Source organism: Haliotis rufescens, unplaced genomic scaffold (genome assembly GCF_023055435.1).
Source record: "Haliotis rufescens isolate VD_foot unplaced genomic scaffold, xgHalRufe1.0.p SCAF_11, whole genome shotgun sequence".
In the NCBI taxonomy this organism is placed as follows: domain Eukaryota; kingdom Metazoa; phylum Mollusca; class Gastropoda; order Lepetellida; family Haliotidae; genus Haliotis; species Haliotis rufescens.
The window spans coordinates 11,283,454-11,310,726 of NW_025963791.1; the positions used below are offsets into that span (position 1 = coordinate 11,283,454).

The following is a 27,273-nucleotide window of genomic DNA, read 5'->3' on the forward strand; positions in this document are numbered from 1 at the left end:
TACATTACACCTTAACTGTTGTTCATCTGCTACGAAAGCGGGGCGGTGGTGTAGCCTAGTGGTTATAGCGTTCGCTCGTGACAACGAACGACCGGGTTCGATTCCCCTCAGGGGTACAATATGTGAAGTCCACTTAGGCTGTCCCCGCCATGATACTGCTTGAATATTCCAAAAACGGCGTATAATATTACTCACTTACTAAGAAAACGATTTGTAGAATTAATATGTGTCGAAAAAGTAATCAAATTATCTAAATCATTTAAACACGCTAATAAACATAAATGACACGACAGTTTGTGGAGAAGATACTTTATATTGACATTTACATACTCTATTTTACAGAATGACAAGTTTAACACACAGGTGTATACTCCATGTACAAGTGTACAGAATGTCGTCACACGAGGAGGACACAGAACAGCTGTCCGAGATATCACAGATATGTCAGCCTCAGCTGCTTCAACGAACAGGCTTGCAAGGGCGGAAACATAAATCAATGAAGTAATGTATACAATATTATATATCATACATTATAAAGAATAGGAAAATACTGAACGGATAGCTACATTTATCATAATCACTAGTATGTATGTTGGATTTTTGTAAGTTAAAAAATCTTGAGGAAATATTTCCCAGGGAATTATTCTTGTTGGAGTGATCGGTCTTAATCACTCGGAACTACTCGGTTTATTCCGCTAAATACATAATACCTCGGGCAACACTGGAGTAGGCATATTGCATTAAAGCACTAATCTGTTAAATGGAAACATTTTTTTATGAAGGTCTGGACCTTGACCTTTAACATTCCCAGAAGGCAGCTGCCACTTTTCCGGTTTGCCGTTCAATGTGTCTGCCCTGTGTGGCACGTGACCGCAGGTAGGACTTGTGAAAAATAGAAATTGCCGTTGAGATCGTTTGCCAACAGACGATATATTTATTCACGTTTTCCCCTGTGGGGATTCTGGGTTTGGAGGCTGGTCGTAAGAGGTGGATCGGTCGGTGTGGCTAGGTGACTAGTTTGCTCACAATATCAATCATTGAATTGTCTGGTACAGACTTTATCATTTACAGGCCGCCGTCATATAGCTGGAATAGTGCTGAGTGTGACGTTCAACAACAAAACACACATTACGTTCTACGCTTCAAAGAGATTCAAGATAATCAGCTATGTTCTCATTCGAGACAGTACCGCAGTTGAACATGTGTCTAAAGGGTCATGGTATAACAAGCTTTATTATGCCTCAAAGTGAGATTGGCCAATCAGAGAGCAGACCCAACATGAGCCCGTATACCGTCAGTAACAGCCATTTTGGATTTTCCAACACCCCACTTCACATATTTCACATGAGAATTCTGGTACAGAAAGTCGTTATTCGACACTGTTTTGTGTTTTTCTGTCATTAATTGTGAAGTGCAAGGACATTTATCTTTTTTTAGATCATGTTCGTGTCTTTATTGATACAGATTATAGTCAAAATTGTCAACAATGTTTGAAGAGTAGTCTCCCTTTGACCCTTAACCTCAACGGTTGCAGGCGACAAGTTTTCATTTTGACATGACATGCGACATGGATACCAGATCGTGTATTATAAATTCGTTATGGTATCTTTAGTTACCTTATACCGTGTCATATTAGGTAAGCAGAAACATATTGGGCGACGCTGGCACAATAACAAATAATATTCGTCACGAAATGGCCAATTTGCGCGAGTGTGTTGACACTCTGGATTTACCTTGACCTTGACCTTTAACATTCCAAAAAGCAACTGTCCAATTTATATTACCCGATATAATGCCCACAGCGAAAAAAGGCAAGATCATAAAAAAACAGCAACAACTTCTGAAAGATACACTAGGACTGGTAGAAGAACAGATATATAATTATCAACTGGTAAGAAGAACAGATATATAATTATCAACATGTAGCACTTACTAGCAGGAATACACTATAGCGATATAAATATGTAACAAATACGAAAATAACTAACATAAATAGCTGATTTCAATATTAATACATAACAAACATGTTGAGATTCTTTGGTATCACATCACATGACATAACAATTATAACAAGATATAGGGTATCCGCTCATGAAAACAGCGCTTTGGGAAGTCTGCAACAGTTTTAAAATGTAATTAAATCCACGAATAAACAATAATTTACAGGAAAATATAATTCATATTTAACATTATATCTTGTAATTGAACACTGTGTGAATAATTATCCCTTCAGCTAAGAGTACGGACAAACTTGTGAAGATCTCACACTAACGCACAAAAACACTAAAATAAAAAAACAAACATTTCTAACGTGTAGGCTCTCACAGCGATCAACTTAGAACACATTTCATCTTGCTATCACAAATTCCAACAACTACACCAAAGGTCACCATTGTTCCCTATGCAATTCTTTCTCACAGATTTAAACAGTTATGGCAATATTCAGGACATGCACTGGCTAATGTAACCAAATATGTATAAATATGTACACAAGGTGTGAAATAGAAGATTGAGATTTATTTATTTTTAATTAACAAGTTATTGAACATAACGATAATTAATCCAAATAAAATACACCATGTACTTATTAGTAGTAGTAAGACGCCCAAAATAAAGGCATTTCGTGCTATTTAGTTACGGTTATGACTGCAGTTTGTAATATAACATATGAAACAACCCCAAAACCACGAATTTGGTAACGAATCATAGATTGGGTGTCGTGAGTCTATTCAGTGAATTATTTTGCAGTGTTTTTTTAATTCAACTATACACTTGAACCCCGTTTATTCGGACGCCGTTCCCAGTAAAATCGCATTGAACATTGGAGTGTTTTATTATTTCAACTATACAGTTGAATCCCGTTTATTCGGACGCCGTTCCCAGTAAATTCGCATTGAACATTGGAGTGTTTTATTGATTCAACTATACAGTTGAACCCCGGTTATTCGGACGCCGTTCCCAGTAAAATCGCATTGAACATTGAAGTGTTTTACCAATTGAACTATACAGTTGAACCCCGTTTATTCGGACGCCGTTCCCAGTAAAATCGCATTGAACATTGGAGTGTTTTATTAATTCAACTGTACACTTGAACCCCGTTTATTCTGACGCCGTTCCCAGTAAAATCGCATTGAACATTGGGGTGTTTTATTAATTCAACTATACACTTGAACCCCGTTTATTCGGACGCCGTTCCCAGTAAAATCGCATTGAACATTGGAGTGTTTTATTAATTCAACTATACAGTTGCACCCCGTTTATTCGGACGTTGTTCCCAGCGAAACTGTCCGGAGTAACGAATTACTGGTATGAAGAAATGTCAGTTATACTTTCTACTGAATAAGGTCCGGAAAGCTGGTGTTCGGATAAACGAGGTCCGGGAATATGGGGTCACGATACTGAACATGTCAGCAAAGTCACAATAGTTGATCTACAACTCGCCCTGTTTTGAACTATTAAAGACTCAATCACTAACTCTGTACTACTCAAAAACAAGTTAAGCACTATCCGGCATGACAAATTAACAATATTAATATGAAAGAATCAGGTGGTCCTTAACTTATATTAAATATAGATATGGTTTATTCTAGTGATTGGCGTTGTAGAAGCGTATGTTGACTGACGTCTTGAAGACACACCCAAATTTGTATATATAAACAGGAATAGTACTCAACTGATGACAGGGTTACTAAGATATGTCATACAGCTACATTTATTTATTTTATTTAAACGATGCTGAATATGCATCAGTTTAATGACAACATAGCCTAGCAAGCCATGTAGATTCCCGTAGAAGACACTCAAAATATCCCTATCAAAAGTTGAACTGTATACATTTCATATTATCCTAGACAGTCAACATTCAGACGTAAATATTTGGTAGTGTGAATAACAGATTCATTAATACTGACAGGATTGAAAATACGGTGCTGTGTTGAGAAACCAAGAAAACCTGACAATGCCCTGTGAATATTAATAATTTTATAAAAAAATATAAAGAACAAGTCCAAACAAATACAAAGAATGAAATCCGAAAGCCCACACTCACAGAATCAGTCCACAGTATACTATAAGGTGTTGATGTTATCATTTAAAGAGCTTCTATAGGTGAGTATTCACTACAGCCCGCCATGGAGACTGTTGAAGCACAGACAAGGTTATTCTAGCCAATCATAATCAGATCTGGATGCGGACGTTTTAATCCCGACTGAACATCTCATCTACTGGATTACAAGCATCTTCCCTAGGCAAGAGAGTTAACTGACTTCAAAAATCCAGTTTCAACTGGACTTTTATAGTCAGTTAACTTTCTTGCCTCGGGAAGATGGACTACAAGGAGATCATTGTGATACACAGGCGGATCCAGAGGCGGGATCCCTCCCTTTTAAATATGCTGGATCTGCCCTTGGGATATATGCAAACGAGATGCAAAAGGATTGGGTTGTTCTTCATAGGCTGCCATTGTCATAGTCTGTGGTCATGCACATGCGCGCTGGGATTCGTCAAAAGCACATGGGCGCTTCTTGATACGTGTTCTAGAAGGCTTTGATGTGCCCATAGGCCTGCAGGGATGACATGATGATGTAGAACACCCACAGGAACACCAGGAACACCGCGCATAGAATCTTCGGAATCTTACTTCCGCCCAACTCCGCCTTACCGAATTTGCCCACAACCCGACGGAGGACCAACAGCCCCAAAGCCAGAACAGCACAGACGGTGTACAAGGTGACACTGAAGCTGAGGGAACCGGCTGGTACCTCGAATGTCTTGCCCTGAAAAATGAACAAAAATGTGATTTATGTGGTTCCTAGTTTCAATGACATTTAAATCGTGACGTTACGGGTCCGAGGAGTTGCTGGGGTCCACAGTGTTGTATTGCATCCAATGTATGAGCGTTGTAATTAGCGGTGGAACATTATCGATGTGTAATTATTAATTTGGGTTCTCGTCACTGGTATATTGATATACAGCATGCACTTTGAGTTTGCAAAGTGAGTTTAAAACTGTTAAGGCTTTCCTTTCAGTAAAAGGCAGCGTGTTAGCTGAAAGTAGACGAACATCAAAACGATGCAGGTCTTAGACGTTAACCACCTTTGTGAAATTTATGAGCAAGGGTAAGGTATCGATAGGCGAAGGGTCATAATAATAATGATTTTGTAACCAAACCATCAGCGTATCCTGGCACAACTAAGGGAGGCAAAGAATTGCGATACTTCAGACTACTTGAACCCCTATCCCCACTTGTCCCCACCCCCCGATAAGAGATTACTGTGTAGATATATGGTACAACACAAATAACAATATTTTTGAAAACACGCGTTACCTGTGACGTCCAATAGACGGCAGCGATCACCCAGGAAAGGCCAAGGCCGAGGAACACGTTGACGGAGTTGCTACCGGTGACGTTCCCGATGGAGTTGTCAGCAGTCTCCTCCTGTAGAGCAGCTTGTTTACTGGCGAACAGATCGGGCAAGCTGGTTCCCAGGGCGACGAATGTAATGGCGGTGACTGTGTCCTTCAGTCCGACCAGGCAGCCAAAAAGGCCGGCCAGATCCCCGACAATGGCCGTCAGCACGCCGACGGCGCCCAGCGAGACGAAGAAACACAGCCAGCCGCCCCAGATGGAGGGGGGCGGGATGCAGGCGAAGATCACCTGGAAAATGACACGTGACATTTTGTATCGAAGATGTCTAACGTTGGACTCTCAAGCGCTTATCTTCATCAAGTAATGGGTGAGTTGGAGAATTTCAGTTATAAGTATTAGCTTCCTCTGTGCGTGCGTTCGTGCGTGCGTGCGTGTGCGTGTGTGTGTGTGTGTGAGGGGGGGTCATATCACAGACAACTTCCCACGGCCTAGGGTATGGTGCTGACGAACGTAGCAGCATAACCATGGAAATCTGGGAATCGAACCGACGAAGATCGGTTTCTGGCACGCCTAAGGGACGCAACTCTGCAAAGCAAATTGCGGCACCGTAGACGACCGGGACCCGGGACCCAAACATAAAGTAACAACAACAAGAGCAGGTGTCTTTGTAAGGTGAACGCATGTTGTGAAACGCCTCATTCAGCAACAGTCCAGACACAGTGACCTGTAAATAACATGGTACTGGCCAGAGCCCCGTTCCACAAAGCGAGCATAGCTATGACTGTGGCCAGTCTGTGTATGTCATACAATGGTAGTGAGGAATGAGGAACGTCTGGGGATAAGAAGCGTTTGGAGGTATGAGAAACATCCCTCGCCGCCGGCACATCATGTTTGTTGTTAGAGCAGAGGGGTCGGTCGGGTAGCCTAATGGTAAAAGCGTTCGCTCGTCACGCCGAAGACCCAGGTTCCATTCCCGACATGGATACAATGTGTGAAGCCCATTTCTGGTGTCCCCCGCCGTGATATTGCTGGAATATTGCTAACGGCGGCGTAAAATCATTCTCACTCACTCACTGTAAGAGCAAAATAAAATGATGGAGTGGTCATAAACTCATCGTCATCGTAAACCAATAGCGTAGATAGTTGCTCATGCTTTCAATCACTGGTTTGTCTGACTGAAGGGACATTATTTACTAACCGATGTCAGATAGCTGCAAGAATATGTATCATAATTGTGAGGATGGAAGAGCGCCATGTTAGTCACTGGATTGTCTGGTCCATTACTTACATACCACCATCATATTGCTGGGATATTGCTGTGGCGTTAAAATATCATTCAGAGTGAGTATGATTTTACGCCGCTTCTAGCAATATTCCAGCAATAGCACGACGGTGTACACCAGCAATGGGCTTCGCACATTGTATCCATGTCGGAATCGAACCCGGGACTTCGGCGTCATTAGCGACGGCTTTAACCACTACGCTAACCCCCACCCACCACATCATTCATACCTTGAAGCCAAAAGTGAGGAAGTGCATGACGTAGTCGAAGATGTTGGCGTTTTCGACGTCCCCGCCATTAACATTCATGGCTTCTTCAAACTGCTGCCCCCACGTCGTCGTCGACACCTTGAGGGAGTCGAGGTTGGCGTTCGTCAGATTGACAACACGTGACACCACCCCAGTGAACTCTGGTTGAAATGAAAGGGATGATAACACACTGAAGCCAGGTTACACAGGAAACAACAAATATGAAATGTAAAACCAACATCAACCAACGACAGATATTTTAATTTTTTACCACCTAAAGTATATACAGGTTTAAACGGCTGACGTTTACTCAAATGTTTTGTCACCTGTCATTCCCTTAATTTAATAGTATAACAGGATCCTAAACATGAGAATATGTTCTCAAACGTTAATGTACCGCATATTGTATGGTATCGTTGACTTTCCTATGGAGTCATGTATAATGAATACATCGTGTCCGTTTGTTTGTTTGTTTGTTGTTTAAAGCCGCACTCAGCAATAGTTAGGCTATATGACGGCGGTCTGTGTAAATAATCGAGTTTGGACCAGACAATCCAGTGATTGACATCGTGAGCATCTATCTAGCCAATTGGGATACGATGACATGCTTCAGCGAGCCTGACCACCCGATCCCGTTATTCGCTTCTTACGACAAGCATAGTCGCCTTTTACGGCAAGCATGGGTTGCTGAAGACCTATTCTACCCCGGATCTTCACTTGTCTCATCATGTACATATTGTTGTTACGACGACAAAACGACAGACGGGTCCACCTCGGAAGTGTGTCGACAATTTCGAATATGACGATGTCGCTATATGGCTGAAATAATGCCGACGCATTACTCACTCACTCACTCTGAACGCATACCCAAGTATAATCTTCAATTAGCCACTGTGCCCGTTTAAGCGCTTGGCCATCATACATGTAGCGCTACGCTCAAAATTGCGGCCTCGACCGAGCGAGCACTCGATTTACTTAATCGAATCAGAAGACTGTTATCAAATAAATTTTAGAGTGCGTGAGTTGGGTTCAACGCCGCTTTTAACAGTTTTCCAGTCATATGAGCTGTTTAATGTGGGAGGAAAGCCCGAAGTGATGCAGGTCTGACGTTTACCACTTCGGTGAAACCCACGAGCACGGGTATGGTGCTGACAAACCTAGAAACATAATCGGGGCGAACCGAGATTCGAACCCACAATCATAGGTTTCTGGCGTGCCCAAGGGACGCAACTCTGCACAGCGAATCGCGGCGCCTTAGACGACTGGGCCACCCGCGCCCCCGTATCTCCATGCCTATGCAGTGACATACATATCAAAATTGTGTGGTTCCAGTCTCATTCTAGACGACTGGGCCACATCTGCCCCCTTATATTTTAGACGGAATTTGTTCAATAAATTATCTTAATACTCAGACAGGAGGAGGGTTCTCGGTTGTATTTGAGACGGCATGTCGAGTCGTCTCCTGGTGAATTCTCCTCGTTTAACAATCAAAGAGTAATTTGACTGGACGTATTATTTTACCTTCGTGACATACTACCGAACTCAAATCGAGGCTAGAGGTGCAGGGTATTTATCATGATAGAATGGAGATACATGTGATACTTTAGGTAATCGAGGATATGGATATATTACAATATTATTATATACTTGATATGGCTGCATTAAGTTTCATGATGAGGAAACGAATAAAAATCAAATCAATCTTACAAATTATCTCCCTTAGATCAGAATCGTCTCATTCCAAGCTTCGGAAGGATATCGATTGATAATGTTTCTCTCAAGACTCTCCGACATTTTGAATATTAATAAATTTTGCAACATGTTTGGACTTTAGAGATTCAATCGTGAATTTTGGCAAGCTTCCTACGATTCTCTGTCTGCCGATCTGCTAATTGTGCAAGAATCACAACTGAGAAAGGGATGCGCCGCCAATACAGCTTAAGACAGGACATATAAAAAATATGATGATACTTTATCAGAAGAAAGCGTGTTATATGTAAAACAAATATCGTATTTAATTCATATGGATGAAAATTTGTGAGGACGAACCATCATCGTTCATGATGGTGACAACAGTCCTCTTCAGACGTCCGATCCTAGCGCCGTCGGGGACGACATCGGTCAGCTGGATTTCAAAATGCTCGTCCTTCTCGAAGTTCTGAGACAAAAGAAGGTTAATGACATAAACACCCAGTTCACTCTTCTCTGATTGGCATCAGAACAAGGGGATCTTTGATATTGATCATTATTTTCTGTTCCAAGTAAACGAATTCTCTCACACGCTACAAACATTACAGAAATCATAAGGCCACATTAGAAACCACTGAAGACAATCTGTCGTCTTCATTCAACACGTGCCAACTGGTCATCTGACGGAGACATTGAAGAGTTCGAACTGCACAGGGTATTACTTGAAAAATAAATTGCCCAGCAAAAGAAAGGATACACCCATTTTTTCGGGAGGATAAAATGAAACAAACAAGAAATGGTTTTTCGATGTATTTGATACGGGTACCATAGTCGTGTTTTGGACCTTAAGGTCTTAAGCAACTCATGCTTGCCGTAAAATGCTACTGTGCGTGTCGTTATAGGCGGCTAACGGGATCGGGTGGTCAGGCTCGCTGATTTGGTTGATCGTTGCTCATGATGTCAATCACTGGATTGTCTTGTCCAAACTCGATTATTTATAGACCGCCGTCATATAGCTGGAATATTGCTGAGTGCAGCGTTAAACAACAAACAAACAAACCTTAAGGTAGCACTATTTCGTCTTTGTAAAGTTTTGATAACGTTTGTAAAATTCGCTTCAAATCCAATTTTATTTTCATGTGTATAGTTTCTTTTTCCTGGCAGTGAATGTAGGTCTTCGGTTGTGGTGATCAATGTTACAGACGTCGGGCGATGAGGGGGACTTTATATAATATTATTCAAATTCCCCACCCCGATCAAGGTATGAACACAAACTTATTATTTCTGGTGCAGTTTAATTTTCATAATGTTTATCAGGCAGTGGTTATAATGATTTGTAACGTTCCACAAAGCGGTGTCAACGATGTGAGTATCGTACGTCTATGTTAAAGTACGGGAGTTACGACAGTCTTAGTGCTAAGAACGCTTTGTGAAACCGGCCCCTGTTTTGTCCGACTGATCTTATGTCGAAGCAACAATGAAATACAAATTAAGATCCTATGAAAGTGTTTTCATGACTTTTTAAAAATAATCATCTTGTCATCGCAAAAATTCAAATCTAGGAACAATATTGTGCAAGATATTGGCTAGATTAACCCTCAGTCTCTAGCATGTAAATATATTCATTGTTTTCATTTGTTAAATTGTCTTAAAATATATAATTGAAAGGAGCTTATAAAATCTCTTCATCTTCAAAAACTAAAGAAATCTAGACTTGCCAAAGTATTGTTGACTCGCTTTGGAGATTTCAGGTATTTTTTGTTTCAGGGTATGTATGCTAGGCTAGCTATTGGACAAATTATGTGATATAACGATGTATCGGCCATAAAAGTATAAACAATTACGAATCCCGTGATGGGATTCGAACGACGGACGTTCTGATACGGAGTTGGATGCCCTGTCAATATAACCGTAGACGTTAACCCCGTCAGAAAGCTGACATGGAAAGGGTGTCATCTGCGGGACGACTCCACGCTTTGCTGCCATGAGGAAAAAAGAAAAGATTTTATGTGCGTTTCATCAGCCTACCTGATCGTCAATGATATCTATCGCGATGTATTTAGTTGTCTCCCCGTGCTGGAACTCCAGCTCCCCCTTGCCGCCGATGTAGTCCCTGCTGCTGATGGCTGTCATGTCCTTTGTCTTCCACCCCACAACCACGCGCCCGTCCGCTCCGTTAGACCTCTCCACAGGGATCATGGCCCGCCCAGCGCTCTCCTTGAACACAAAGCTCGGCTTGGCGAACCCAAACACGCCCGGATCTAGAATAAAAACATGCCGATGTAAATGTAGAATTAGGAGTGAGTGAGTTGGGTTTTACTACGCTTTGGTGAGGTGAAATTGGGTTTAACGTCGCGTCCAAGATTATTGCACTTATATAGCGACGTGCATGCACGTGTATGTGTGTGTGGCTGCTTGTACTAGTCCGGACTGATGCCGATTTATAGTGCTAGCTCACTGAGATACCATGCCGCAGTTTAACATGGATACCCCACTCAGACACAGTATACTGACTCCGAGCCGACCAGTTCTTGTTTTAGCCCCTTAATGCCGAGCGCCAGACAGGGTAACAACAAGTACAATCTTTTAACGTCTTTTTGTATGACGCGGCCCGGGATCGAACCCTGGACCTTCCGCTCTCCGGGCGGACGCTCTACCACAAGACCACGGAGGCGGTCTACTACGCTTTGAGCAATATTCAAGCTGTATCACGGCGGAGGACATCGGAAATGGATTTCACAGCTTTAACCACTAGGATACCCCACGGCCCCTTTGAGTGAGAGGTGGTTTTTATGCCGCTTTTAGCAATATTCAAGCAATATCATGGCGGGGGACACCAGAAATGGGCTTCACATATTGTGCCCATATGGGGAATCGAACCCGGGTCTTCACCGTGACGGGCAAAGGCTTTAACCACTAGGCCTTTAGATTTTTCCGGTATTCGGCATCAGCAAATCTGAAAACACATATTATCTATCGACATTGTAAAAAACAAATGATTTCGACAATTTTCCATAGCTTGCGTGAACCATGCAGTTTTGATACAGACATAATGTCACTCTGGAATCCTATGACGTCTATCATACAATAGATGACGTCACATGGTTCCTTGTTAACAGAACCTACCTGATTGGCAGAGCTTGAAAAATACAACCAAATCGAAGTTGTTTGGATATCTATTGATCGAATTGAATAATTAATGAATGTGGTAGGCATTGATCCTGTGATTGACATCATGAGCATCGATCTGGGTAACTATTCTGACCTAGAAACATTCACGTTCTTGGTGATGTGAAACTTTCACTCGTCATATGATTGTTTGCTTGTTTGTTTGTCGTTTAACGCCGCACTCAGCAATATACCAGCTATATGACGGCGGTCTGTGAAATAATCGAGTCTGGACCAGACAATCCAGTGATTGACATCATGAGCATCCATCCACGCAATTGGGATCGATGACATGTATCAACCAAGTCAGTCAGCCTGACCACCCGATCCCGTTAGTCGCCCTTACCACAAGCACGGTGAAGTGAAGTTAGGTGTAACGTCGCGTCCAAGGTTATTGCACTTATATAGCGACGTGCATCCACGTGAGTGTTTGTGTATATGGCTGCTTGTACTAGTCCGGACTGATGTCGATTTATAGTGCTAGCTCACTGAGATACCATACCCCACCCAGACACAGTATACTGACTCCGAGATGACCTGTCCCTGTTTTAGCCCCCTGATGCCAGACAGGGTAATAACAAGTACCGTCTTTTAACGTCTTTTGGTATGACGCGGCCGGGGATCGAAACCCGGAACTTCCGCTCTCCGGGCGGACGCTCTACCACTAGACAACGGAGGCGAGAAAAGCACGGGATTCTACAATACCATGTGGAGTCGGGCCTGGACTCACCGTCATCGTTGAGGATGGTGATTTGTGTGACCGATCTCTTCCCTACCCGGGCCTGTTGGTCGGACTCGGCCGTCAGTCTCACGAAGAAAACCTCGTCCGGCTCCCAATCATTGTCATCAATGATCTCGATGTCGATTTGTTTCGTGGTCTCTTCCGGCCGAAACACGATCGTCTCCTTGAAGGGCTTGTAGTCGGAATTGGCCTCCGCTGTCCCATCAATGGTCTCAACCCTGCAAGAGTGAGTGAGTGGGGGAATGAGGGAGGGATGCGATAAGGCAGAGAGGGAGAAATTAGGGAAACGTGAACAATTAGGAAAACAACCTGGTCCTCGTGGCTTATTTGTTTGTTTGTTTGTTGTTGTTTAACGCCGAAATTCAGCAATATTCCAGCTATATGACGGCGGTGTGTAAATAATCTAGTCTGGATCAGACATCCCAGTGACTGACAACATGAGCATCCTACGCAATTGATACGATGCCATGCATCAACCAAGCAAGCGAGCCTGATCACCCGATCCGTTTAGTCGCCTCTTTAGACAAGCATGGGTTGCTGAAGACCAATTCTAACCCGGTTCTTACTTGTGGGGATCAGAGAAGGTTGACAAAGATCTATAATGTAACAAAACAGGTCTTACTTGAGTGCATCAAATCACGTGAGCACCTTGATTAAAATCGTGAAAAGAATTTAATTATTTCTGTTGAAGGTATGTTGACGGTACACATGCTTTGCAAATCCAGCGATAGACCAATTTTCGACTTCAGTTAACGAGCCGGGTGTCGATTTCGGTACGCGATTTTGATTGGACTATGCCTAGACTCGTTAGTCCAGCCAAAATGTAACTCCGTAATTCCAGCCTAGTTCGGCAAGGGTGGAAACTGGATTTGTATACTCAGTTAACTCCCCTGCCTATGGAAGATGGGCAAAGCTGTATCGGATCGGGGATAATGAATCTCACGTCCGCCTGTCAAAACACATGCATGGTCAAGCAAACAGTGATTGATAGAACCGGAAACGACCAAAACCGACAGGGCTCAATGCGTACATTGTGGCCATCCGATCTCTATTGTAGTCACATGCTGGGTTACTATTCTGACCTAGAAACATTCACGTTCTTGGTGATGTGAAACTTTCACTCGTCATATGATTGTTTGCTTGATTGTTTGTTGTTTAACGCCGCACTCAGCAATATACCAGCTATATGACGGCGGTCTGTGAAATAATCGAGTCTGGACCAGACAATCCAGTGATTGACATCATGAGCATCGATTCACGCAATTGGGATCGATGACATGTATCAACCAAGTCAGCGAACCTGACCACCCGATCCCGTTAGTCGCCTTTTACGACAAGCATACTCGCCTTTTACGGCAAGTATGGGTTCTTAAGACCTATTCTACCCCGGAATCTTCACGGTCCCGTGTTGTCGGGGAATATGGTCGGCTGGAGCATCTGTTTAACTCACCTGATCAGCACCTTGTTGTTAATGTTGCCGTGTCTCATTAGGGTCAGTTTGGCACGGCCATCTTTCTCCAAGACGGCGGTTGACGATGCGGCCCACTCCACTACCGCCGTCACTCCAGCGTCGTAATCCTCAAAGAGGGATACACTTGACCCGATGTTCTCGCCGGTCATCAGTTTCGTCAAGATCTTCGGACAAGTGAAGGAAAACATATAGGTAAGTGAGTTTTGTTTAACGCCGCATTGAACAGCTTATATCACGGCAGTTTGATGTGGGAGAAAAATCGGCGTAAATCAGTTCTTAGTCGCTTACCACTTTCGTGAAACCCACGAGCACGGGTATTGTCTTGACAAACCTTGAAAATAATACTTAGAAAATGCGATGCGAGTCTACGATCGTAGGTTCCTGGCACGTCTAAGGGACGCAATTCTGCACAATGAATTCAAGCGCCGTAAATGACAGGGCCATACAAGTACATGGGCGATTTAACACTCGTTATTGTTCTCGATACGTAAATTGATATCGCTGAATTTAATATAACGACCTTTTCCAAAAGATAGAATCCACAGTTTATTGGAAAACACTGGATTCAGCAAACAATTAAAAGGATAAACTTTTCAAACGACTATGACTATACAGCATAATCCTTATGCTGCGTAGTTCCATTTTAAAACTCATCGCTCTTTAGGTAAGCTATTTTAACTCGCTCCATTTTAAAAATCTCATTTCATAAAGGGAAGTAACTCTAATTGAGATAGTCAAAGCTAGAGCGCTACGTGAGTGATCAACGACATGTATGTGAGTGCAAACACGGGTTGATGTGCACTGCGTATTTTACTCATGGACTACGTGTTTAAAATGGCGTGTTCATGCATGAAATGATGAAATTAACACCGTAGATCTGACAGTAAATATCCTCGTAGAATTTCCACTTTGATCACCAACCCTCGGATGTGAACTTCAAGGACGGTTACAAGATCCTAAAAGAGAACAGATACCGCTTTTGGACGAAAATATGACGGGACGGTCTTCCCTCAGTTTCGATCTGCAATCCTTGTCCAATGTACAATTTCGGTGAATTACAATATACTTATTTTGAGATGAGTAAGATAGAGGAACGTGCGTTTGACAATTTTTTTATTATAAACCATTCTTGTATGTGGAAGTTCGCTGTAAATATTGTACCATACTTTGGCACCCTCTAATTACGTGTCATCCTGTACAGAAACCGCCATCCCATTTTACACACCCTACACACCCTACACCCCCCACACACCCTACATCCCCCACACACCCACTCACGTCTTCCGCCAACGAACCCCACCAATCCCCTCACTCACAACCCCAACCCACGTCCCCACCCATACCCTCAACCCGCGTCCCCGCCCAGGCCCTCACCCGCGTCCCCGCCTATACCCTCACCCACGTCCCCGCCCACGCCCTCACCCACGTCCCTGCCCGCGTACCCGATCCACGCCCCCGCCCACTTTCCCGGCCTCCATTCACTCCCACGTCCCGACCCACGTCATCGATCCGTCCCGCTAACGTAAGATATCACGACAACCTGTATTCCCATGATGTCATCGGGATATTAATTATCTTTCGGCATAAGCTAGGTCCCCTCATGCCAGTAGCTCGTTTCCTGTGAAATATTAAATTGTAACCTTCACAGAAGCTGTAATAGACGATAACCCCATGTGGTACATACCAAACACAACCCGTGAACATCCGGGGTAGAATAGGTCTTCAGCAACCCATGCCCGCCGTAAAAGGCGACTATGCTTGTCGAAAGAGGCGACTAACGGGATAGGGTGGTCAGGCTCGCTGACTTGGTTGAAGCATGACATCGTATCCAAATTGCGTGGATCAATGCACATGATGTCAATCTCTGGATTGTCTGGTCCAGACTCGATCATTTACAGACCGCCGTCGTGTAGCTTAAATATTGCTGAGTGTGGCGTTAAACAACAAACAACATCAACAACATACCAAATACCAAGATGGCATTTCCAAGAATTACTTCACACTATTGATGCCCAACGACTCGGGTCAAGATGGTTTGATGTTAGTCGTGCATGCGCTAACAAACAGAATCTAAGAATGCACGGTTGATGTGAATGTACTGTCATGCATATGTAGCCAGCTCACTCATCATGGAAGAGGGCCACGGATGTAATTGTGAGATAAATAGTTGATAGGTCATCTACTGTCTATTGAATGAAATGAAAAGCATGCATAAACTCACGTGTTCGGCCTTCAGGAAGTGGTCAGGATGAGTTATGGTAGTAATGGTTACTCATGAACAATGGGGTGTTATTAATTGTTACTCATGAACAATGAGGTATCTCAATAATGTCATGAACAATGAAGTATGTCAGTAATGTCATGAACAATGAGGTATGTCAGTAATGTCATGAACAATGAGATATGTCAGTAATGTCATGAACAATGAGATATGTCAGTAATGTCATGAACAATGAGGTATGTCAGTAATGGCATGAACAATAAAGTATGTTATTAATTGTTACTCATGAACAATGAGGTATCTCAATAATGTCATGAACAATGAAGTATGTCAGTAATGTCATGAACAATGAGGTATGTCAGTAATGTCATGAACAATGAGATATGTCAGTAATGTCATGAACAATGAGATATGTCAGTAATGTCATGAACAATGAGATATGTCAGTAATGTCATGAACAATGAGGTATGTCAGTAATGGCATGAACAATAAAGTATGTTATTAATTGTTACTCATGAACAATGAGGTATCTCAATAATGTCATGAACAATGAAGTATGTCAGTAATGTCATGAACAATGAGGTATGTCAGTAATGTCATGAACAATGAGATATGTCAGTAATGTCATGAACAATGAGATATGTCAGTAATGTCATGAACAATGAGGTATGTCAGTAATGGCATGAACAATAAAGTATGTTATTAATTGTTACTCATGAACAATGAGGTATCTCAATAATGTCATGAACAATGAAGTATGTCAGTAATGTCATGAACAATGAGGTATGTCAGTAATGTCATGAACAATGAGATATGTCAGTAATGTCATGAACAATGAGATATGTCAGTAATGTCATGAACAATGAGGTATGTCAATAATGTCATGAACAATAAAGTATGTTATTAATTGTTACTCATGAACAATGAGAGATGTCAGTAATGTCTTGAACAATGAGGTATGTCAGTAATGTCATGAACAATAAAGTATGTTATTAATTGTTACTTATGAACAGTGAGGAATGTCAGTAATGTCATGAACAATGAGATATGTCAGTAATGTCATGAACAATGAGATATGTCAGTAATGTCATGAACAATAAAGTATGTTATTAATTGTTAGTTTTGTACAATGAGGTATGTCAGTAATGTCATGAACAATGAGGAGTTTTTTTAATGTATTGCGGGATGTCCGAAACCCCAGCAAGGAATGATGTGTGTCAAATGTAGTTTAAATGGTTCTGCTGCCAAATCGTAGCTATGAACTTTGCCTCTTTTACTATCCAACATTGACTAGTCGGTCATAAATAGATCATCTTCCAGAGGCAAGAGAGTGAACTGATTTTAAAAGTCCAGTTTCCACCCTTGCCGAACTAGGCTCGATCGTAGCGCCACCGATGGCTATTACGAGTTTTGTCCCCTGTATGTCTCTCCTATTGACCAATCATGTACCACCTCTCATATCACTTGCATTTGCATCAAAATGGCGGCGCCCAGTCAAGACGATCTGATCGATAATCAAGATCTATATTGTACTTAAACAGGTCTTACTTCGAAAATTGCATCAAATCATGTCATCACTTTGATTAAAAACATTTGAATGATTTGGAAAATATCTGTTGACGACGAGTTGGCGGTACGCATGCTTTGCAAATCCTGCAATCGACCGAAATCTGCAAGGCAGTTTACAAACTGGATGGGGACGATATGCGATATGCATATGCGACTCGTCAGTCAAGCCAAAAAAAAACTCAATAATTCCAGCCTATTTCAGCAAGGGTGGAAACTGGACTTGTCAGTTAACTCCCTTGCTTCGGGAAGATGTACATGTACTACGAATCCCACTTCCAGTAGAGTTCTGATGGAGTGTAGCCCTCACAAGCGCCTTCAAAAAACATCATGAAAGTTGTGAACCGGGAAACACGAACGAGTCGAGTGTCCATGACTCGACCAATCTTATTATTTTTAGACGACGGCAAGGACAACACTCGACACATTCTTCTTTGACACTTTGACAGAGCTTTGAAGCTCGGTGCATCATCAGAGAGGTTAGCAACATGTGAGATACATTTTGAACAATGACTGCTCCCTGATTTCAACATTGTATGTAAGGAGTCACAGATTATGTATGTGGGATACGTATTGAACAATGACCGCTCCCTCACCTTATCCTGTCTCTCATTGGTTGTTGGAACGAGGCGGGGACCCCCTGTGAGGTTCCTGATGGCGTTCATCCTGTACCAGCCCTTGTCGTGAGACGTGTTTTTAGCAACGTAGGCGGCGACAATACGCGCTTCATCCTCCTCCGTCAAGTTTGGCTGCTTGCCAATTTTCTGAGAAAATATTTTAATTGTCTCGTTATTAATAAAAACATGAAATGCATAATTTTTATATGTACAGTTTGAGTGAGGTTGATTTAACGCCCTTTTGAACAGTTTTACAGTTACATCAGGACGTGTCATCTTAATGTGGGAGACAACCCCGAATTGGTTCAGGTATTGACTCCCTGGGGTTTGGTGCTGACAACCAAAAATCAGAATAGTACATTGGGGATAAGGACCTTTTCATATCTCTGTCATTGTACTGAAGTTGCGAAAACTACGACCGTAGTGCTAAAATTGCTTTTTGAAACGGGGCCCTGGTAATTTAATCCGATTACGGATACTTTTGGAAAGATGCATTATATAATTTGGCAAAACGTCACCGGTGTAGTTTTTGTGAACATGATGAGTTGGTTTGTTTCACATTAACTTTTAGCATGCATTCGTGTACCCACTTACTTTAAGAACTTCCACCACGAAGTCTTTGGATGCTTTTGCGGGGTCCAGTCCTCCTGAAATATGCGTATCATAACGTGTGTACAATGTTTTGTTTGTTTGTTTGTTGTTTAACGCCGCCCTCAGCAATATTCCAGCTATATGACGGCGGTCTGTAAATACTCGAGGCTGGACTAGACAATCCAGTGATTGACATCATGAACATGGATCCACGCAATTGGGATCGATGACATGCATCAACCAAGTCAGCGAGCCTGACCACCCGATCCCGTTAGTCGCCTTTTACGGCAAGCATAGTCACCTTTAACGGCAAGCATAGTCACCTTTTACGGCAAGCATGCGTTGCTGAAGACCTATTCCACTCGGGATCTTCACGGGTCGTGTGTACAATGTGCACAACTGATTGTATTGCAACAAAACAAACACCCTCGATTATCCAGGAATATCTCCATTTTGTTTTGATATATAAACTGGGCCCATTCACCCATAGTTTCCTTCCGGAAGTGACGTCACTAACTCCAATAAAGTCAAAGTACTGTCATGAGCGGAAGATATTCCGTCCAAAGTTGGCGATAATAGAGATCGAGCTGTTGATACACACCCTGGTTCCATTCACTACCATAGCTGCGTTCAGGAAGTGACGTCATCTCCATCTTTCCTTTCTCTAACTTTGCACGGCATTTCTTTCGCCAATGAATGTAATTTGACTGGACGGATAATTTGGAGACAGTACACTGGATTATCGAGGTATGCTTTGTTGTACGAGAATGCAGATGAAGTGTGTTGTTAAAAAATGGAACAAAAAGAGTTGCATTTATGTAAATATAATTAGGTTAAAGATGAGTACCATTGTTTTGTATTATGCAAATGTTTCCGTTTGAGGGCCGAATTTCATATTCAAGATATATTAGATGCACAAACGAACATACTGGTATGTTGTGTGAACCGACGCTCATGAATACATCACATGTGACGCCATGGATCCATGACTCGAGATGCACCATTTGTCTCGCGCATGATAAACGTGTAACTTTGGAAATCACGTGCATCATATCATGATAAGAATAAGTTCGTTATTTGGTTACACTTAGCTTATTGTTAGTTTTGTCATTAATTGGTACAAATTAGAAACATTTCTTCTTAACGCACATACTTACAGTCCTAAAAAAAATAACTGGAAAAAAACATCTGTCTATATTCATTGCCGCTGTATCTGCAGCAAATATATAAGTGTGACCCTTGAACTTCCACTGTACATTTTACGTTTGTATCATGGGCCTATGGCCTGCAATGCACTTAACTAGAGAACAATGAACTAAACATCTCATTCCATCAAGCTCAGCATGCCTTATAGGCGGTGATATAATTCTGGCATTACTGTTATTGATTACCTAGGATGCTAATTCTGGCATTACTGTTATTGAATATCTAGGATGCTAAATCTGGCATTACAGTTCATGAATACCAATGATGCTAATTCTGGCATTACAGTTCATGAATACCAATGATGCTAATTCTGGCATTACAGTTCATGAATACCAAGGATGCTAATTCTGGTATTACTGTTAATGAATACCAAGGCTGCTAATTCTGGCATTACTGTTAATGAATATCAAGGACGCTTATTCTGGCATTACTGTTAATGAATACCAAGGATGCTACTTCAATTCCTCCGTAGTCTATAGTCTTACACTGGATGACTTCTATGAGTGCTAGTCTAGCCCTGATACAACACATACAATGCATGCTGCTACTCTAGAGTCTCTGAGATACTAGATATCCTAGAAGAGATACAAAGGCCACAACTAATTAATTATTTGTTCTTTGGAATCCATTTCCACCAAGTAATTGATCGGGTTTCTGAAGAAAAATTGTCTTTTAGTTCATTAACATAATAAGAATAACTTACATAGGCGTATGAAACAAAATTCCACATCAGCGATATTTATGTCCAGTTTAATTAGACGCTGACAATTTATATGACTTATGATTTATATTGCTGACAAATAGGGGGCATAGTGACAAAAAAAATTATGAACTGGTTTATTTCTACAAGAGTTAAAGGGCTCGTTTTTGATCATGTGGTATGCATTGACAAGTTCTGAAAACCAAATAATGAATTTGTTGTGGCCTTGGAAATATGTTCAGCTGAAACTCCGAATGACCGCGGTCAGTGTTGAACGCAGTGCATGAAACCAGTGCTGATTGTGTGCCGTGGATCTATCCTATCGAGTTTCTGCATCACCGAAGACGGCTGGGCCAACTTACACAAAGCGTCATTAGCTCTAAGGCTAACTTTAGTCTTTCGAGCCAAGGTCTCATTGGCCAGAAACATTGTAGAATACACTATGAACTGGTCCCGTCTGAAAGGCTTTCGTTGAAACTACAATATGCTTCATATTAAGTTAGCACAACGATGTTAATCGTAAGCAGGGTAATCATTTTATTTGCCTATTTGAACCAGTTCTGTGCTTGCTGTGAAGTGACTGGTTACAAACCATGCAGGGACTACATGACAATCTTGACGCCATGGCTGTTGACTTTTAAGGAAGCCATCGAACATTCATTCCAAGTGCCGCTTATTCCGAAAGGAGGCTTGCATAATCATGCTATTTTTAGCGTCACCGTGTTTTTCTACACACGTTAAGTGGTAACACTGGTGTCGTTTGAAAAGGGATTCCTTAATGACGTGTTTAGGTCACGTGTTAATTTAGGTCTTCCAGCCTTTGGATATCGCTCAATGACTTCCTTAAACAGGAGTTATACAATCGCATGATACAGATATTGGGCTGCGAGCAGAGGTTTTACGGGACAGCTACATATTACGTGTTCGTTTAAACAATATATCTTGCCCATACTCTAAGTGAGTGAGTGAGTATGGTTTAACGCCGCTTTTAGCAATACTCCAGCAATATCACTGGGGGGGGGGGGGGGGGGGGGGGGGCACCAGAAATGGGCCTCACTCATTGTACCAACCTATACTCTAAGTATTGTTCTGATACAAACATATCACAGCCCAGCTTGCCGTAAAAGGCGACTATGCTTGTAGCTGGAATATTGCTGGGTGCGGCGTTAAACAACAATCAAACAAACAAACGTGTGCCCCTGTGGAAATCAATGACCCGGTGTTGTGAGAGAGTGAGTCATTGTAGAATAACACTCACCTCCTGGAATCTCTTGGCACATTTGGACTAATGTGAGAACATTTGGTATAACAGTTATAATATACAGACACACAAGGACTATTGGGCAGAGCAGAAAGTATATAGTTATTACATACAAACACAAGGGGACTGTTGGGCAGGGCAGAAAGTATACAGTTATAACATACAAACACAAGGGGACTGTTGGGCAGAGCAGACAGTATAATAGTTATAACGTACAGACACAGGGGATTATTGGACAGAGCAGACAGTATAATAGTTATAACATACAAACACAAGGGGACTATTGAGTAGAGCAGAAAGTATTTACTTATAACATACAAACACAAGGGAAGGGGACTGTTGGGCAGAGCAGAAAGTATATAGTTATAACATACAAACACAAGAGGACTATTTGGCAGAGCAGAAAGTATAATAGTTATAACATACAAACACAAGGGGACTATTGGGTAGAGCAGACTGTATAACAGTTATAACATACAAACAGAAGGGGACTATTGGGCAGAGCAGACAGTATAATAGTTATAACAAACAGACACACGAGGACTATAGGACAGAGCAGAAAGTATATAGTTATAACATACAAACACAAGGGGACTGTTGGGCAGAGCAGACAGTATAATAGTTATAACATACAAACACAAGGGGACTATTGGGTAGAGCAGAAGGTATATAGTTATAACATACAAACACAGGGGGACTGTTGGGCAGAGCAGACAGTATAATAGTTATAACATACAAACACAAGGGGGCTGTTGGGCAGAGCAGAAAGTATATAGTTATAACATACAAACACAGGGGGACTGTTGGGCAGAGCAGACAGTATAATAGTTATAACATACAAACACAAGGGGGCTGTTGGGCAGAGCAGAAAGTATATAGTTATAACATACAAACACAGGGGGACTGTTGGGCAGTGCAGACAGTATAATAGTTATAACATACAAACACAAGGGGGCTGTTGGGCAGAGCAGACAGTATAATAGTTATAACATACAAACACAGGGGACTGTTGGGCAGAGCAGACAGTATAATAGTTATAACGTACAAACAGAAGGGGACTGTTGGGTTGAGCAGACAGTATAATAGTTATAACAAACAGACACACGAGGACTATAGGACAGAGCAGAAAGTATAATAGTTATAACATACAAACACAAGGGGACTGTTGGGCAGAGTAGACAGTGTAATAGTTATAACGTACAGACACAGGGGATTATTGGACAGAGCAGATAGTATAATAGTTATAACATACAAACACAAGGGGGCTGATGGGCAGAGCAGAAAGTATATAGTTATAACATACAAACACAAGGGGACTATTGGGCAGAGCAGACAGTATAAATGTTATAACATACAAACACAAGGGGCCTGTTAGGCAGAGCAGACAGTATAACAGCTATACAGACACAAGGAGACTTGTATAACTGCTGGGTGTACTTGTATAACTGCTAGGTGTACTTGTATAACTGCTGGGTGTACTTGTGTAACTGCTGGGTGTACTTGTGTTACTGCTTGGTGTACTTGTATAACTGCTTGGTGTACTTGTATAACTGCTTGGTGTACTTGTATAACTGCTGGGTGTACTTGTATAACTGCTAGATGTACTTGTGTAACTGCTGGGTGTGTTTGTATAACTGCTGGGTGTACTTGTGTAACTGCTGGGTGTACTTGTGTAACTATTGGGTGTACTTGTATAACTGCTGGGTGTACTTGTGTAACTGCTGGGTGTACTTGTGTTACTGCTTGGTGTACTTGTATAACTGCTTGGTGTACTTGTATAACTGCTGGGTGTACTTTTATAACTGCTGGGTGTACTTGTATAACTGCTAGATGTACTTGTGTAACTGCTGGGTGTGTTTGTATAACTGCTGTGTGTACTTGTGTAACTGCTAGGTGTTCCTGTATAACTGCTGGGTGTACTTGTGTAACTGCTTGGTGTACTTGTATAACTGCTTGGTGTACTTGTATAACTGCTGGGTGTACTTGTATAACTGCTGGGTGTACTTGTAAAACTGCTAGATGTACTTGTGTAACTGCTGGGTGTGCTTGTTTAACTGCTGGGTGTACTTGTGTAACTGCTGGGTGTACTTGTGTAACTGCTGGGTGTACTTGTGTAACTGCTGGGTGTGCTTGTATAACTGCTGGGTGTGCTTGTATAACTGCTGTGTGTACTTGTATAACTGCTGGGTGTACTTGTGTAACTGCTTGATGTACTTGTATAACTGCTTGGTGTACTTGTATAACTGCTGGGTGTACTTGTATAACTGCTGGGTGTACTTGTGTAACTGCTGGGTGTGCTTGTATAACTGCTGGGTGTACTTGTGTAACTGCTTGGTGAACTTGTATAACTGCTAGGTGTTCCTGTATAACTGCTAGATGTACTATAAGAATGAGGGTGTAAAATACGCAGCCCACAGATATCAAGATAGTAAACGTTAATGCAACGAATACCCCATACTTTTAAACACATTCAGCACCAACGTGGCTCACACTCAACAGGTTTGTTAAATCAATGAACTGTAGACATTAGTTAGGAAGGAAGGACTCATCCTCGTTTATCCATTGTATTATATATCTATGATAAATACCCTGAGCCCATTCGCCACAATAGCTTCGTTTCGTGATCTCCGCTTCTCCTATCTCTAATTTAGCACAGGATTTCTCTCGCTCCTCGGAGTAATTTGATTGGACGGCAATTTGTAGCGTCGAGCCATACCAACCTTGTTTAAAACGAAGCTGAGTTGAGAATGGGTCCAAGGTATTTATCATAATTTATTGCCGGGGAAAAGAAAGTATACACCCAACTTTGATGAAATCTAAAATTATACAAACAAGAAATAGTTATTCGGCGGTGACGTATTTGATGTATCATAGTTACGTTTTGGATATTAAGTTTGCAGTGTTTCGGCGACTGTTTTTAGCCTAGTAACGTTTTGATAACTGCTTAATTTGTTGGCAAAATCCAATTTTTAGGTGTATACTTTACATTGCCCGGAATGGATATATAATGCCCCTGATAACCGAGGATGGGCAGGACTAGAGGGGTTATAATAAGGTTGGAATACAAACACAGAGTTACCTTTATCGCCAAATCCTTTCAAAGAAAACACACATTACGTATCACACAAAAATCAGTCAACATCAATACACAAAAGTCATATCATCACAAGGCTAGTATAATGTCTTGATAAGATATTGATTTATGTGAAAATATAGGGTGAATACACAAAAGCATGTTATAAATACAAACAATGTGACCATTGTATGTGATTGACGGGTGGGATCAATTGGGTCAATATGTAGTCGCATAATGGATTGTCTCATTGGAGAATAATAGAGCAATTCTCCCACAACATTCATTGTATGTGATTTAAACAGGTTAATGAATAACTAGAGTTTCTTAACCGACATGTAGTGTATGTGTTTGTCGGTTTCTAGAGAAACTACAACGCTGTGTGCATAAAAACATAAAGCCACGCTGTGGTATATCAGAAACCAAGAAACATTTTTTTTGTTATGGTATCTGGGTAATCTGGTATCTGTAATTGTTCTTTATAGTTGGTTCTGATTGGTTGTCTCGCCGCCGTCAGCCAATCAAAATGCGGCTACTTGTGACGCAATGTTCGCACACCCTTGCCGTCCTACACGGCGTTAATAGGATATTTATTCAGCAACGGGTCCAGGCACAGATCCAGATCCCAAATCAAACAGTTTGTCACCATGGTTCAAAACAATGTTACAATGTATGTCTTGTGTGATCACAACAAACCGTTGACTCTGAATATACGCTTGTTGAAGTGTTTACTCTCCTCCGTGTTATAACCCGCGTGTCTCACTCAGGTTCCATCGACTTATTCCGCTACCAACATGGACTGAGTTGATCCGAATGGTGCATGTCATGCTGACATCCGTTTGTCAATCCGACCTATTCGCCCAAGTCAACTTTAAACAATGAAACGTATAGACAATGGATGTGTGTGTCGGATGATTTTCTACATCAAATGTATACATGATATAGTTCTTCATAATAAAACTTAAATAAAAAATCGCACAGTCGTTAATCTAATCAATGTAACCCAATCTTTAAACGTCTTGTAGCCATTTTATCTTCTGTAATATATCAATACCACTTATTGACGGAAGGCCTTCAACTAAACAATTAACTTTCTCAACATAAACGTATTTTTAAAATGACTTCATCACACGACCTGTTTTTATTTAATTTCTTTATTTTCTCCTAAGGTAGAAAACGCTTTGTAACCATGGCGGCATAGTTTAGGCAAGGAAATATTCCTCTTCCTTTTTAAATCCGGACTATCAATTTTCCAATAGCAAATATGAGTACATTATTATCATCATCATCATCATTATTATTATTGTTATTGTTGTTGTTGTTGTTGTTGTTATTATTCGTTCTTGTGCCACGCCATGCAGCGCACCTACCAATATGATGTTCATCTTGCACCGACCTGGCAACCGAGTACGAAATCCCCTCCACTGGAAGCGCTCATCAAATATCTAACATGTACTTATATATATACGTCTTAATACCGTCTTCTAAATACTGCAACAACATACCAGCATCGACCATGGGTCAACACGTCGTCGCAGTCGACCACGACATCATGGATAGGAATTCCAAGAATTTGCAGTGGCAAATTGGCATCCTTTTTCTACCCTCTAAAAGTTTTACGAATGTGTCCCAAAACTGTAGAGTCGGTTGTCCAAGTGAAATAAAATTAAATAAATATGTTTTTTTAAGTAAATTGGGGATATAATTGTCGGTCATGAAAATAAGGAAAAGAAGGGTCACAACTTGCTGTCCTATATTGACCTAGTTAGGAAATTTGGCACGTAAACATGGCAACTGTTTTCTTCAACCCTGATGTTTCTCTTTCGTCTACTGAGATAATGGTATTGAGGGCGGCTGGGTACTCTTGGGTAATGCTGTTGTTTGTTTGTTTGTTGTTTAACGCTGCACTCAGCAATATTCCAGCTATATGAGGGCGGTCTGTAAATAATCTAATCTCGACCAGACAATCCAATGATTGACATCACGACCATCGATCCACGCAATTGGGATATGATGACATGCATCAACTAAGTCAGCGAGCCTGTCCACCCGATCGCGTTAGGCGCCTTG

The 27,273-nt window shown here is 41.6% G+C and overlaps 1 protein-coding gene across 4 annotated transcripts in view; it reads right to left on the reverse strand.

The window, feature by feature from the left end:
- Nucleotides 1–293: 293 nt before the first annotated feature.
- Nucleotides 294–27,273, reverse strand: part of LOC124141175 (sodium/calcium exchanger 2-like) — a 44,033-nt gene continuing 17,053 nt past the window's right edge. For 2 of the 4 annotated variants that reach the window (XM_048392224.1, XM_048392223.1), the window contains exons 3-12: nucleotides 22,128–22,154; nucleotides 18,967–19,019; nucleotides 18,352–18,519; nucleotides 13,948–14,132; nucleotides 12,486–12,715; nucleotides 10,616–10,848; nucleotides 8,948–9,056; nucleotides 6,881–7,059; nucleotides 5,327–5,656; nucleotides 294–4,775 (exon numbers count right to left, since the gene is read on the reverse strand). In XM_048392224.1, coding sequence (XP_048248181.1) covers nucleotides 4,536–4,775; nucleotides 5,327–5,656; nucleotides 6,881–7,059; nucleotides 8,948–9,056; nucleotides 10,616–10,848; nucleotides 12,486–12,715; nucleotides 13,948–14,132; nucleotides 18,352–18,519; nucleotides 18,967–19,019; nucleotides 22,128–22,154 — 1,754 coding nt within the window. In that variant the 3' untranslated portion in view covers nucleotides 294–4,535. Of the gene's footprint in view, nucleotides 4,776–5,326; nucleotides 5,657–6,880; nucleotides 7,060–8,947; nucleotides 9,057–10,615; nucleotides 10,849–12,485; nucleotides 12,716–13,947; nucleotides 14,133–18,351; nucleotides 18,520–18,966; nucleotides 19,020–22,127; nucleotides 22,155–25,209; nucleotides 25,225–27,273 lie in introns of all 4 variants that reach the window. The other 2 variants (XM_046509106.2, XM_048392225.1) reach the window with 2 other exon arrangements.